This window comes from Ambystoma mexicanum, chromosome 1q (genome assembly GCF_040938575.1).
Source record: "Ambystoma mexicanum isolate Mex_15411 chromosome 1q, UKY_AmexF1_1, whole genome shotgun sequence".
Classification (NCBI taxonomy): domain Eukaryota; kingdom Metazoa; phylum Chordata; class Amphibia; order Caudata; family Ambystomatidae; genus Ambystoma; species Ambystoma mexicanum.
This window is the reverse complement of record NC_090922.1, coordinates 545,649,428-545,665,008: the sequence shown is the minus strand read 5'-3', so window position 1 is coordinate 545,665,008 and position 15,581 is coordinate 545,649,428. Positions and strand designations below refer to the sequence as shown.

Below are 15,581 nucleotides of genomic sequence, written 5' to 3'. Positions count from 1 at the left end.
GACTCTACAGTAGATGTTGCGTTTTAAATTGAACGTAATTTCTGCCCAGTGCTGCCTGGGAGTTGTATCTTATACGTGACATGCCTATAATTAATTACACTTTACAGCATGTGGCTTTCATAAGCCAATTAGGCAGCAGGCTAACAACCGCAAGGGACCCTAGCATTCTGTGGTGCCGCTTTTATGTGCCAATGTTGGCCGCTTTCATGGCTCAGTGCCCTCAGCATCTGGTAGTTTTCACCAATCTATATCCCAGGTGGTAAATTTGTCAAAAAACCCCAAGAAGTCATATAGACTCAAAAAATTGTGAAGTTGTACACATACTGGCCCTCAATACAACTCAGGCGTTAAGGGTTAACGCCACCGTTAACCCTTAACGCCTGATTCCCACCTTAACGCCTGCTTTTTGCAGGCGTTAAGTTCCATGGTGCTAAGGCACCTTGGTGCTAATTACGGCACCGTAATTTACGGTGCCGTAATTAGCGCCTTCCCCACTCCCATTATGCCCTATGGGGCAAAAATGGGAATGGGGAAGGGAAAATGGGAAATGGGGATTTACCGCCCCACTCACCTTGTAATGGGGCGGTAAATCCGCCATCCACCATGGTGTAAACGTAGTTTACACCATGGTGGTAAAGTTGGTGAACTTAGCACCTCAGTTGTAATGTGACTCCACAGGACCAAGTGGCGGTAACGATAGATTCATTAGGCAGTATTTCTGCAAATGTGCCACCCAAATACTGCCAAACCTTTAATGAGGCCCAAACTGTAGTATCCAGCCAGGGACGCTCCATAATTATGAGTTGGACAGTGGGGTCACCCAAGCCTTCCCTCTGTCCCAGATTTACTTATCGGTTATCGGCCTGCTGTCATATGCCATTTTGGGTTTACATTTCATTTCCATGCATATGACATGCACATTTGTTTTTAGACTGCATGGACAAAGTAAACCTGTCATCTCTCCCTTAGCTCTGCACCTTTAGCAGGTGGGTGGCCATTCCAAGTGCCTGCTATGGATGACTCGGTGGACTGCATGGAACAGGCTTAACTTTAACCCTAGAGAAGATTAGGACCAGCTCACTTTAGTTTGCTTGTATTGCACTCACGCCATTGGTTGGCCACTTCCAAGCACTGATAGAAGAACGCAAAGGGTTTTGGGAAGGCTCTTATGTGCGCCAATATGTGGCTGCTGTCAGAACTGCTTCTCAGTTGTGGCAGATTACTAGTAAAGGCCTTAATATAGCCTTGTAGAGTGATGTAGGGGTTAAGATAGGGAAAGGTCATTATCCATGTATTTTATTTTCTGCCAGGCTCCCGGTTCAAGTCTTTCACTGAGACTTTGCAATTATTCCATCTTGAGGTAAAACCGTATGTATAGATTTTAAATATAGTCGTACGTTTGCAATCATACGCTTGAGCCTTCTTTCTTCATTTATTTATTATTAATTTATAATGCACTTGCTGCATTTGTAGGGGGTGTAGAGGTGTGGATATGAATACAAGGGGAAAGGGAGGGGGGGCAGATCATGAAACGTCTTGGAACATTGAGATCAGAAGTGCTAAAGGGAAGGGAGAGAATAACAGGGCTAAGGAACGCAACATGGGTGCTAACACATAAGTGCACTACATAGATGTGATGCAGGTCACCAAGCAGAAGTGCACGTTGACCTGTGTGTCTCCGGGGATGGAACAAACTAAGTGCCAGGAAAATATGTAGAGATCATGGAGTCCAGAGTGGTGACAAGGCGCCTCCTTAGTGAACCCTCTAAAGTGAAACAAGGTTTGGGACACATTTTGAAGGAACCTGGCTAATGAGCCACAAATGCTAGTTTAAAGAGTCAAAGGGTTTCTGTGATGTGAGCCTCTTCGATTTTAAGTATGGCCAATAGAAAGGTACTTCCATAAGCCAGGATATGCTACAGCAGACGATCCTTTACATTACCGGCGTTAGAGATTCTCAGGAGGCTGGGAGACCACTGTTTTGTGATTTTACGTGGCGGCAGGTAGAGGGGTCCTCCACCTGAAATCCCGGTGGAAAAGATGTGTTTTGGACTTGATTTTTGCCCAAATTGGGAGGCAGTGGATAGAGTTGAATGCACGGGTGATGTGATCTCTATGTTTGACAAATAGAATGAGTCTTGCAGCTTTGTTCTGAATTACATGCATTTGATTAATCAAATTGTTTGAGAAGCCCAGGTATAGACTATTACAATAATACAAAGGGGATAGGAGAAAGACTCTTGTCTCTTCCACTTGTTAGGACATATTCAAGAAAAGGAGGATTCTTTTCAGCATGTGTAGGGGAATGTGAGATCTTTTTGTGAGGTCCTGGATTTGTTGCATTAAAGAGTGTGGTTGTTAAAAAGATATCCAGGTTGTTTTGAACTGTGACAGGGTTAAGAGCGGTGGCCATCAGTCTTTCTTTGAGTAGCCTCATTTATTTTTATTTTTGTACATATAACTCTTCCTCTTGACAAATGTCAATTTCATATGTATTTTAATTTTCAGTGTTACCCAATCTAACATGTTTACTTTTGTTTCTTCTTTTTTTTTAATTAGGTCTCATTGGTAAAATACCATTGATAGACAATAGTACAGAACACATATGACACCATTAAAAAATCATATCATCATCACAATTACATTCAAGAATCACTTAGCATATTCCATATTATTTTCTTAATAGATAACATGTATAACATTTTCATGAATATAAAATTCATAAACAAAAAGTTACATCCAATAAGATCTCATGAACCAATTAATAAAATACTTTTTTAATGAAATTGAACATAATAACGATATTTGGAGAATGCAGTGACTATTCCATACCAGTTAAATGATTTTTTAGCATAACCTTCCAAATATAAAAACATACATAGTTCAATGTAAGATCTGTACCAGAATAGACATGGGATCAAAATTGGTCAGAACGAATGCTAATCATACAATGTACCCAACTACTGTACTCTTGCTCATATATCTTGACCCATCTAGGGCACTGTGTCCATACATGGGGAGCAGTCTCTATTTCTCCAGCACATATTCAGCAGATTATTTTGTCAAACGAGATATCAAACCAGGCACCACGACGTTCAAGGCTGGGCAATAGCTTAAACCTAATTCGTAAAATGAAACGTCGTACTCTAGGGTGCCATGCTTTAAGTGAATATCTAAATGGTGTTTTCTCAGTAAATCCTTGGCTACTATACTGAGAATAAGAGGATTTAGATGCCCAGTATTCAATGTTATGGATTCTATCGCCCACATCTGCCTTATTTTTAATGTCTCAAGAATCAGCACTGACATGTATTGGAAAGTTTAATTCTAAACCAATTTCCTTATACCCAACTGATACCTTCAAGCCAATTACTCAAAGCTTTTGTGTTTGTTATAGGGTTCAGTATGTTCCCGAAATATGAATATACCGAGTGCTGGTCTGAACATGAATCGAGTATTTGGAGAAAAAATAGACTACTTTGCACTTTACTTCTAGTGGTCATGGATATACAACCCAACTCTAGGCTAATACCTTCTACAGGTGTATTGGGTAGAAGTCCTAACACATTATTTAAATGAGTGTTTTTATCACAAAAGGAATATTTGAACAGCATTTCATGGTGTTTTAAAAACTGTAACTGTGTTATTATTGTAAACTCTATTCGTACTCATTATACTGACTGCACAAGCATTAAGGACTGACACAGCCGTAACATGATTCAAACTCGTGGATAGCAGGTTGCACAAAGAAAAGTATGCAAACAATTAACTCGCTGAGCTAGTGTACACATTAAAACATTTTTTTCATCAAGTACCATTTTTCTATGGGACTATGCCAATGCGAGAATGAGGAACCTAAATCAAAGCATCACACTTCCCACACGGCCCTAAGAGAACATGGAAATGGTAGAGATTGCAAGATAGACCACCACTTAGCATTAGAGGGAAAAGCTCTTTGGTTTGTCAGCGTATATCAGAGAATACTCACAAGCGATGTCGAGAGATAAAGGTTGACTACTTTGGCTACTGATGCGGTTGGAGGCTCTACAGAGAAAGGCCCCAGTGTCCTTTCTAGTGACAGGGCTGATGGTCAGTGAGGCGTTGTCTGGGGAGAGGTGGTACCGTGGGTCCTGAGGCAGGGCACTGCCATTGAACATCCAGGAGAGGGCAGGATCAGTGCCCAGGGCTGTGCAGCTCAGCTGTACATAGTCTTCATATTCCCAAAGGAGTCCCCCAGTGGTAAAGTTGCTCGAGATTGTCACGTTTGAAATAGGAACTGCCAATCAGAAGAGAAGAACATATTCAAGATGGTGGTGACATTCAAGAAAATACAAAATATTGGCCTTGCACCTTAATGAGAAAGAGAATAGGAAATGTTGGCAACAGAAGGGAGAAAGTCAGAGAGCCAAGATCTCACTGTAGTGGGGCACTTTGCTGGGCAGAGCTCACCACTGATGAACAATACAAATGATAAGAACAACTTTAAAGCCAAATGTAACACAAAAGTGAAAATACGAGAAACAAAACTCCTTATCACCGCTCAGCACCTCTCATCTGATCTCAACTTACCATCAACCCTTAGAATTTGTAATACATTTACTTTTAACCAAATGAATGCTTGTAATGAAAGTAAAGATGGAAGCACTTTCACAACTATTATTTAAAAAACATCTCCATTGTGGTAATTGCTTCAGCTGTTATAATGCCTTTGAGCTTTAAAAGTGGATGGCAGGCAGATTCCTGAAAGGAAATTGACCCACCGGATTCTGAGCCTTTTGCGGATCTGGTGCAAAAGGACCGGCAATATACCACAGGCTTTTGAAATGTTAAAATATCCATTTCTCCTTAGGAATACAATTACTTTTTGGACATGGCCGGTGTGTTGCTTGTTGATGTCACTATCAAATGTGTAATAAACGAAAGGGTGCTTGGCAATTCCTGATCTATCCAGGTAAACATATGTTTATAATAAACAATTATCAGTGTGGATCCAAATATACTGTACCCCAAGAATGTTTTTTTTTTAAATTAATTTTTATTAATTTTTACATAATCATTGCAACTTGCAGACATGTTGCATCATTGCACAACATTTCTCATCAAATTTTGTCTGTCTGCTCCTGCTGTCCCCCCATTGACCCTGACCCCCCCGGCCTACTTCGCACCCAATATACCATACTCTTCTTTTATTCCACATCGCCCCCCCTAGTCCCAATATCTTCTTGTATGAGAGTTTCCTCCATGTCTTTGTCCCTCAGTTCAGAGGGGGCTAAATCTGCGACCAATTGTCTCCAAGCATCCACCCCCCTCTCCTTGTTCCGCGCTCTGCCCTATCGCTTCCTGCCACACCACAGTTTCGGCGTTTCCCCATTTTACTAAGTCCCTTCACCACGTCTGTATAGCTGCCGTCATCTGTGCTTTCCACCCCATCGCTATTATGTATTTCACTACTATTTATGCCAGGTCCTTGAGGTTACTTAATCTCTAGCCTTTGTGGGCCTTGGGAAGCCCCCTAGCAGACAAGCCATGGGGGATACAATGTTCAGCGTGATATCTACCTTCGCTAATGCTTGTGCTACTTCTCCCCAGAATCTACTAATTTCTATACATGCACAAAACATATGCACTAGATCTGCATTTATCTCACTGCATTTCGGGCATGGTTGTGTTGCTGTCTGGCTACATTTGGCAATTTTGCTCAGGGTCAGATATGCCCTATGGTTCACATATAATTGGATCTGCTGTAATCGTGCATTCCTCAACACCTTTTTATGATACACCATCACTCTGCTCCACCTACTGTCCGACATTGGTACTTGTAATTCTGCTTCCCAATTCTGTCTCATCTGTCCCATTTCCCCTTCTATATTAGACATTATTATTCGCCAATTTTGGTTCAACATATTTGTTATGTCGAACAAAAAAAAATTGAAATATTGACAGGATACCATCCACGAGACTTGTGTCACATCAATAAATGTCTCTATAGTCCCGTATAGTTGTAAGGATGTCTCACTCTCAGGCCATCTATGCCTAATACTCCTTTGGAAGTGGGTGTGTGTGATGTGCTGCCCTTGGTGCACCCACAGTATCTCTTATCAGTTCCTCAAAATCCCTGGGCAACCTCTCCTTCAGTACATCTCCCACCGTCGCTACTCCCTTAGGTTCCCAGAACTTCCTAACATTTAACCTCAATTGTTCGTCCACCCCTTTCAGTGCAACGAGCGGGCTCTGAGGGGAATACGGTGTTGAGTTCTCGAACCGCAAACAGGCCCTGCGCCGCATTACACTCCCCAGGCACAACAACAAGTGTGAGTGGTTTGCGCTTGGATCATCTAGCCATATCACTTTGTTCAAAAAGAACGGAGTACTTTCAGCTTGCAGTAACCTTGATTCTTGTGTTTGGCCATCTGACAGCCATTTGGCCACAAATTGCAGCTGGCTCGCTACAAAATCTACCTCAAAATTGGGCACTTTTATTGCCCCTCGTTTGTATGGATTTTGGAGCTTCCACAGTGCCACTCTACACCTCAAATTATGCCATAAGAACCTTCTGCATACACTGTGCAATTCCCAAAAAACGATTTCAGTATCGTAAATTGGATATTTGCAAAATAGTGAATGAGTCTCGGTAGTACCACCATCTTCAGTAATGCTGCATGTCCCATAATGGACAACGGCAATCTAGCCCAGAAAGTCATGCTGTTTTCAATTTTGCTCACTGCCCTCACCATGTTCTGTATATGTTCTATCTCAGGGTTGTGGTAGATGTCTACACCTAAGTACCAAAATATGTCTATTTCCCATTTGAATGGCAACACCGGCAGTTCACGCATGGGCTTCCTTGCGTACCCCCCAAAGGGAACAAACTCGACTTCTGCAGGTTAATAGTTATGCTTAACAGTGCAGCATTTCGCTCCATCACATCCAAAATGTATTGCAAATTTGTCTCAGGGTGCTGCAAGTACAGAAGCATATCATCCGCATACAACAAGATCAAATGCCTCCTTCCAGGTGTGCTGATGCCCGTCTCTCTGTATTCTTCCATCAGATAGACTGCTAGTGGCTCTAACTCCAGGATACAGAGCATCAGGGACCGCAGTCATCCCTGCCTTGTGCCCTTACTCAGCTGCCACTGTTCTGATATACTTGTGCCCATTCTGACCCTTACTACAGGTTTATTATATAGCAACCACACCCATTTAATGTATGTGGGTCAAATACCAAACATTTCTAGCACCGCTAGCAGCCAAGGTCATCTGACTGAGTCAAAAGCTTTTACTGCATCAAGTGACGCCACTGCAACTTCCTGTGTTCCTCCTTGGGTGTAATCTATTATGTGGTGCAATCTTCTCAGGTCGTTGGTAATATTTCTGTGTGGCACATATCTTGTCTGATCTGTATTTATGAGCTTAGCTATAACCGGTTTGAGTCTATGTGTCATGACTACCGTGAGGATCTTCCCATCCTGGTTCAACAACCAGAGGGGCCTATATGAGCCACAGTCGGTATTTAGCATATTTGGTTTAAGAAGGCGGACAATTAATGACTCTATCAGGGACCCATGCAATTTGCCCATGTCTAACGCCTCGTTTAGCATTTCTGGTAGTGGGGTGAGGATTTCTGTCTTGTATTCTTTATAAAATTCACCGGGAAGCCCATCTGCACCTGGGACTTTACTCGTCGGTAGTTTGTTTATCACATACTCTAGTTCTTCTATCGTGATGGGTATCTCTAGGCTGTCCCTCTCCTCCATATTTAGTTTGGGGAGATAGATCTCGGTCAACGCTTCATGTATCTCTATCACTATCCGAGGTATCCCTGTACAGGTGTTTATAATATTCATAAAAACACTTGTTAACCTCATCTTGGGTCTCCCTCAACTCCCCATCCTCATCCCTCACTGCTCTAATTGTATCCCGTTTAGTCTCACTCTTACACAACCGGGCTAGCAATCGCCCCGGCTTATCCCCTTCTGCATGTTTTCTCTCAACACATTCCCTGTAGCTTAATTTGCCTGACATCTCCCTTTCCTTCATTCCTGTTGCAGCGGGACACCTCCTGGGCCGCTTCTATGGACCTGTTTCCTGCCTGCGTTATGATTTCCATTCTACTTTCCACTTTTTGCAAATCCTGTACAATCACATTTTGCATTCCTTTCGACTTTGCTATAGTCGCTTCTCTCACCACTACTTTAATGGCCTCCCACAGTGTACCAGCATATTTTACGCTGCCTGTGTTGTACTTCAAATAATCTTTCACCTCTTCCCTCAAATGTTCCCGGAACCTTGTGTCTTTCAGTGCTTCAACCCTAAGTCTCCATGTCGGGATTCTGGCTCGGGGGGAGGGAGAATCTGCCATGTAACAAACAGAGGGGCATGGTCTGAGAGGACCTGTGCTTTATATTCAGCCTGTATGAATTCTCCCAGCATTTTCTCCCCCACAAACATATAGTCTAGCCTTGTATACAGTTTAGTTGGAGCAGTGTAGTGAGAGTATACTCGGTCCTGCAAGTACATTGTTCTCGATACCTCAGACAACTTGAATGTACGCAATAACGTATTTAGGGCTTTGGCCAAAGGGGTTGGATAAGCAAATTTATCATCCGATCTATCCCTCCTTGGGTCCAACGTACAATAACATTCTCCCCCCATATCAGTGCACAATCTCTGTACGGGCTAATCTTGGGATATAGGGATCTTAAGTAGGCTACTGTGTCCTGATTCAATACATACATATTAATAACACATACTTCCTTATTTTCTACCATTCCCAGAAGTATTACTATCCTACCATCTGTGTCTCAGAAGGTTTGAAGGATCTTGAATGTACGGTTGGCGCCACCCATATTAAGACCCCTCTAGCATATGCTGAGTATGTGGAGCCAAGGTCACCCCCACCTTTTCCGTGCCGACGTATCTTGTCTATCCTTAGTTAGATGAGTTTCCTGCAGGAAAGCTATGTCTATTCTTTGGCGTTTCAAATATACTATAGCCCGGTTCCTTTTAATATAGCTTTCCAGGCCTCTAATATTCCAGGTTGCTATTTTGAGTTCACCTTTTCTCTCTGTTAGTTCTCGCTCTCATTTCTCCCTTGTCACATTCACCTTTCTTCCCCAGTGCGTGTTTGTAGGCCAGCTTCCCTCTAACTACCCAAACTCCCCTCCCTCCTGGCCTCTGCACTCGTGAATTCCCGCCTGGGCTACTGTAATAGTCTCCTGAGTGGCTCCTCCCGCACTTATATCTCTGCATTACAAGTTATTCAAAATAGAGCAGTACAAGCAACTTGTGGCTTGGTCAGGCATGCCCATACCACCTATAACAGAAGAAAACTGCACTGGCTGCCCGTAAAGCATTGCATCACCCACAAAATTCTCACACTGACCCATAAGTTATAAAGTCTCGAGGTCCCCAAATATCTAAGCGACCGCCTGAAGGCATATGTACCCACGTGCAATCTCAGATCTAAGGATCAATCCAGACTGGTGCAGCCAGATACAGGCTTGCCAAATTTGGAGGAACTTGCTTTGATGTCCTAGTAAACGCAACCTGAAAATGAACTGGAACGACATTGGAGTTCAAGAAAAGGTTGTTGACCTTCCTTTTCAACTCCCCTCCTGAGTAAACCTCTTGGCACCTACTCCTTGACTCCTGTGCCATTGTTGTTTTTCTTGTCTGCTTTCTGTGTGCTCTGATGCCCTCGGGCATGCAGCGCTATATACAAATTTAAATTAACAAATAAAAAATAAAAAAATGTCATGCAATGCATATTACTCAAATAAGGTCAGTATTATCATTTACTTCAAAGAAAACTGAGAAGTTGAGATGTATTCCCTATTTTGTATGTTGCACTCTCATACTTTTAACGTTGGTTAAATAAAATAAATGCAGCATCAAGTCAAATTAAATTTGCCTAACAGCCTACCATTAAGGAATATTGTACATCATTGAGGACACTCATTATAGTGCGGCAGTCCTTAAGCTTATAGTTGAGATGAATATCAAGTTCCAAATCAAACTCGAAAATTGAATTGCCAATAACGTTTGACTTGCATGACGGATTTGGCTGATATTTTGCAAACAAAAAGTTTGGCATAGGCGCCCCACCGCTCCCAGACTCTAAATCTTGGGAAAGATTTTTTTAAAAATTGAAAAGTTATTAAGAAAGCAAAATAACGCTGTTTTCGGCTAGCTCCCATTAATTTCACCATAGAAAAAACATCTGCACAGCGCACAGCGAAAACCGTTGAACGGAATTGGACCAGGCATGAAACAACTTGGGCACAAAGCATTGACTCGATTTCCAGGATGGGTTTGGGATATTCCATCTAGTATTTGTTAAAATATTTGCTGGTGAAGGGGGTTCCCCCTTCTCCCAACATTATAGCTATATCTCGCATGGTGCATTGCAGCTGAGAGGATAGAGAAGCTTTTTAAAAATGAAATTGCTAATAACTTTTGACTTGCTGGATGGATTTGGATGACATTGCCAAAACAAAATGTTTTTTCCAGCGTCCCCCTTGTCCCCTCAAACTGAACATTCTGGGTTGAATTTGTTATAAAATGAAAGGTTATTAAGAAAACAAAACACCACATTTTCACAGTATTCAGCCCTTTTATTTTCCCATAGAGAAACAGTGCAGTTTCTGAACAGGCACTTGGCAGATCTGGACCAAATAAGAAATAATTTAGGCACAATGAGGTGACATAATCTCCTTGATTGGTTTGGGGTAAATCTATCCAGCAGTATTTTAAATATTTGACAGAGAATGGGGTGCCCCTTTTGACTTAAAACCTTTATATTGGCCTTGGTGCTTTGAAGCAGACAGGCTGAGAGAGGCTAATAACCTTTGACTTGCAGGATGGGTGAGACAATCTTTATTTTGAAGCATATAAAAAACTTGATAAAGGACATGAAAAACAAATAAACAACGCGCAACAACAAAATATGCAAAAATACAGTAATAACATTATATAAATACATTTTTAAAATGCATTTGCTAGAAAACCATCATAGATTATCAGCGTTTAGCCCATTGAAGCCAGATACATTATAACAGCTCTTCGCGATCAACTGAATTGTTGCTTCTAAATACATATATACAGCCACTGCAACTTCTCTTGTTGGCAGTAAGTGTATATATGTTATTGCCTTCTTGATTGATCTGCAATTAGATTTTCTTTAATTGGTATTAAATACCTTAACCTTGGGTTATAAAATAATGGGCAGAAAATCAAAAAGTATGTAAGAACGCCTGTTAAAATAATATTACATGGGCATCGAATGCTTGATTCCGAGCCAATATAATTCCTGCCATCATGCATATTAATTAACGGCAATAAACGGCTTACCCTTCATTGAAACAAAACACTCCTCTAGTGTTAACTAACAAAGCAGTGTAAGTAGTGTGAATTAAGCCCATTGCAGCCATAATCATTATGCTGTCTGAGCCTGTCCCTTCCTTCTGTATCCTGCAGCCACGGCGAGGAGGTCACCTTTGGTCCCTCTTCCACCCAGTGTCCACTAGCTATCCCTGGTGCTATCCAGGGGCACACATGAAGAGGTCAGCCTTTCTCTGGGCTTCTGTGCACATTCTCTGTCGACATCATGCGCGTGCTCTGCACTTCGGCTGAATTGTATGCTGACAATTCCTGCCTGCATTCTAAAATCGGGATGCATCTTGCTTTGGAGAAACACATGTGTGCACACTTGAAGCCATTGCCTGTGTTACTTTTGTCTTTCTTCATGATGGCCACTCTCATTCTCGGCTCCGATGTGCCTCCGAGGGCTGCACAGGTTGCCATGGTGCTTTCATATACACAAAACTCGTGATTGACTGCCCACTATTCTTTTAGGCCAATTGCAAGCCAGAAGGCGAGGAAAACCGGCCCCCAGCAAAGACCCACTCAAAAGGCCCCTGTCTGACACTGTCCCTTCCTTCAGTATCCTGCAGCCACGGCGAGCTCGCCTGCAGACCCTCTTCCACCCAAAATCCACTACCTATCCCTGGTGCTATCGAGTGGCACACATGACGAGGTAAGCCTTCCTCTGGGCTTGTGTGCACATTCTCTGTCGACATCATGTGCATGCTCTGCACTTTGGCTGAATTGTATGCTGACAATGCCTGCCTGCATTCTAAGATCTGGATGCATCTTGCTTTGGGCAAATACGTGTGTGCGCACTTGGTGCCATTGCCTCTATTACTTTTGTCTCTCTTCATGATGACCGCCCTCATCCTTGGCACCGGAGTGCCTCTGAGGGCTTCACAGGTTGCCACAATGTTTCGGTGTACACAAAGCTCCTGATTGGCTGCCCGCTATTCTTTTAGGCCAATTGCAAGCCAGCAGATGAGGAAAGCCAGCCACCAGCAAAGGTCCACATGAAAGGCCCCAGTTTGAGCCTGTCCCTTCCTTCTGCATCCTGCAGCCACTGAGAGGAGATTTACTGCATCCCCTCTTCCACCCAACATCTACTACCTATCCCTGGTGCTATCCAGCAGCACACATGAAGAGGTAAACCTTCCTTTGGGCTTGTGTGCACATTCTCTGTCGACATCATGCGCATGCTCTACACTTCGGCTGAATTGTACGCTGACAATGCTTGCCTGCATTCTAAGATCTGGATGGCTCTTGCTTTGGGCAAACACGTGTGTGCATACTCGGTGCCATTGCATGTGTTACTTTTGTCTCTCTTAATGATGGCCACCCGCATCCTCGGCACCGGAGTGCTTCTGAGAGCTGCACAGGTTGCCATGGTGCTTCAGTGTGCACAAAGCTCCTGATTGACTGCAAACTATTTTTTTAGGCCAATTGCAAGCCAGCAAGTGAGGAAAGCCGGCCCACGCAAAAGGCTCCTGTCTGAGCTTGTCCGAGCGATTCAAAGCACTGAGCCATATAAACTTCTTCTCTAACTTTGCAACACCAATGACTCTGTGATAAATTCCACTTGCTTGGTAAGCTGCAATGAGGCAGAACACTCCATTCCTGGACACTAACCCTCCTCTTACTGCTTTGTACTCTTTCTTTCCTGCTCATCGACAGCTTACTGTCCACCACTAACAACATCACCACCATCTAATTTTTACCTAAGGTGCCTTGTTTAAAAATAAAAAAGAAATCGAATCTAGGTGCTTACACATCCAGGCAGCCATTTTCGTTTTGTGCTTTAAGAGTGCCCTGCTAAAAAAATAAAATCTAGGTGTTTACACATCCATGCAGCCATTTTCGTTTTGTGCTTTAAGAATGCCCTTTCAAAAATCGAATCTAGGTATTTACACATCCAACGCAGGCATATTCGTTGTGTGCTTTAAGACTGTTGTGTTCAAAAACCTAATCTAGGTGTTTACACATCCATGCAGCCATTTTCGTTTTGTGCTTCAGAAAGCCCCTCATGCGGGTGAGACCTTCCCTCTTTGCTCACTTTTTCTAGTCACTCATCTGCTCAGTCTTTACTGTATCACAGCCTGATTAATGTTACCCCACACTCCTTGAGGTTAGGCTTGGTCACTCTGTGCAATCATACCTATTTAACTTATATGCTGTCTGACGTAGCCCCGTGTAATATGAACTGAGGCTCTGCCTGTCTGCGTAATCATACCTATTTGAATCATAAGCTTTCTGATGCAACCCCCTGTAACATGAGGTCAAGTTTTGCTAGTCAGCGTAATCATACCTATTTGACTCATATGCTGTCTGATTTAGCCCCCTGTAACATGAGGTGAGCATCTGCCAGTGTGCATAATCATACCTATTTGACTCATATGCTTTCTGGTGCAGCCCCCTGTAACATGAGGTCAGGCTTTGACAGTCTGCGTTATCATACTTTTTTTACTCTTATATTGCCTGATGTAGCCTGCTGTAACATGAGGTGGGGCTTTCTCAGCCTGCGTACTCATACATATTTGACTCAAATGCTGTCTGATGTAGCCCCCTGTAGCATGAGGTGAGGTTTTGCCAGCGTGTGTACACAGATCTTTTTTTATGTCTGTAACCATATGCGTATTCTTGCACTAATGTACCATGCACTTTCTGTAACTAGCGCGTATATGGTTCTGGGCTTTGTGCGCTGAAATTAATGCAATAATAAATAAATAAATACTTAAAGCAGACTGAACTGACATGAAACTCCCTTCTGCAATCCATAAATTTTTGCCAAACCAGGGATAGATCATCCCTTGACATGTTAGCAGGAGTAACATAAAGACTCAGAAGACCAAGGCTTCTAAATACTTTGTTCAGGTTGTTCAGCCAAGAGATGTTCCTGGCAGTGTCTGAGATCATCAAATCCTTTATAGTCTCTTGCATTAGATGATGCTTAGCTTGATACCAATAATCTTATCCAAAATGTCAGGGGCTTAAGGGTTATGTGATTGTCTAAGTAATCCAGCCTTAGTTCCTGGTGGAGCAAATAGGTTGCAGTGCTCTTTACAGCCCCCAAAACATGCAAAGGAATCTATTTTCCTTTGCCTGAATTAATAATGTTAATAATGCTGAGGAATGACCCCCCCACGTTGGACCCATAAACACACGACGCTACGGGCCTAGCCTGATAGATGTCAAGTGTGGTGTTGATGGTTAGCCCGCCCATCTCCAATCCAAACCTGTGTAATGCACCACAGGCCTCTGTACATTTCAGGCCGGCTCAGTGATATGGTCGGCCCAATTTCCCCTGCTGTTAAAAGTCACCCCTAGATAAGTACATTTATGGACCCAATCAAGTTTTTGGCCAGATGCGAAGACTTGTTGGATGGATTTAGATGACATTTTCTAAACCAAAGGTTTGTCAAGGGCACACCTAAACTTGAAATTTTGGGAACATTTTTAAAAAAAATCAAGATGTTATTAGGAAAACAGAAAAACACAGTTTTCAGCCTACTCCCATTCTTTTGCCCATTGAGAAAAAAGTGCAGTTTTTGAACAGCCGTAGCATGGAAACCGCAGGAATCAGCGAACTGCCACTCTACTGCAGGCATTTCCGTTACTGGGAATGATTTCTGTGAAATTATCGTTGGAATAAGGAGTTAGAAAAAAAGGTTTAACATCTACGTTGCCTACATCTACTGGGCAGGGGGCAATGGCTGTTTGGCAACAAATTAATGGTGTGACATGGCCAGTGGGCATGGCTAGTAGGCCCAAAAGAAAGATATTTGAGCAACATGTACAGAGGCCACGGCCAAAGGCCAAAGCTAGTGAAAACTCAAGAAACTATGCAACATGTTCTGCCATGGCTAGTGAGCGCAAACGAAAACTATTGATACAATATGTAAGTGGCCACAGCAGAAGGCCATGGCTAGTGGGCCCAGTCGAAACTATGGTATAGTAAAACCTTGAAATTCAGTGAACAGCCATTTAAGAGAGAGTTTAGGTGATCAGATTTAACGCAACAAAACCCCTGAAATTCAGGCCCCGCATTTCAATCAAATCCACCTCAGCGAAGAAAATGCATCATACAAACCAAACACTGATAGGGGTAATGGCCAGGAGAGGATCAGGGAGCAAAAAAGCAATTGGTGGGTGTTGTGGGAGTATGGAAGGGGAGGCAGGCACTTGATGAGTGCCTGTGAGGACAGGGAAGAGTTTGGG

General features: G+C 42.8%; 1 protein-coding gene across 1 annotated transcript in view; it reads right to left on the bottom strand.

Annotated features, from left to right (window-relative positions):
* LOC138521653 (carcinoembryonic antigen-related cell adhesion molecule 1-like) overlaps nucleotides 1-15,581 on the bottom strand; it is a 557,273-nt gene that overhangs the window by 102,954 nt on the left and 438,738 nt on the right. The window contains exon 5 of the mRNA XM_069634644.1: nucleotides 3,989-4,276. Within this exon, the coding sequence (XP_069490745.1) occupies nucleotides 3,989-4,276 (288 nt within the window). The remainder of the gene's footprint in view (nucleotides 1-3,988; nucleotides 4,277-15,581) is intronic.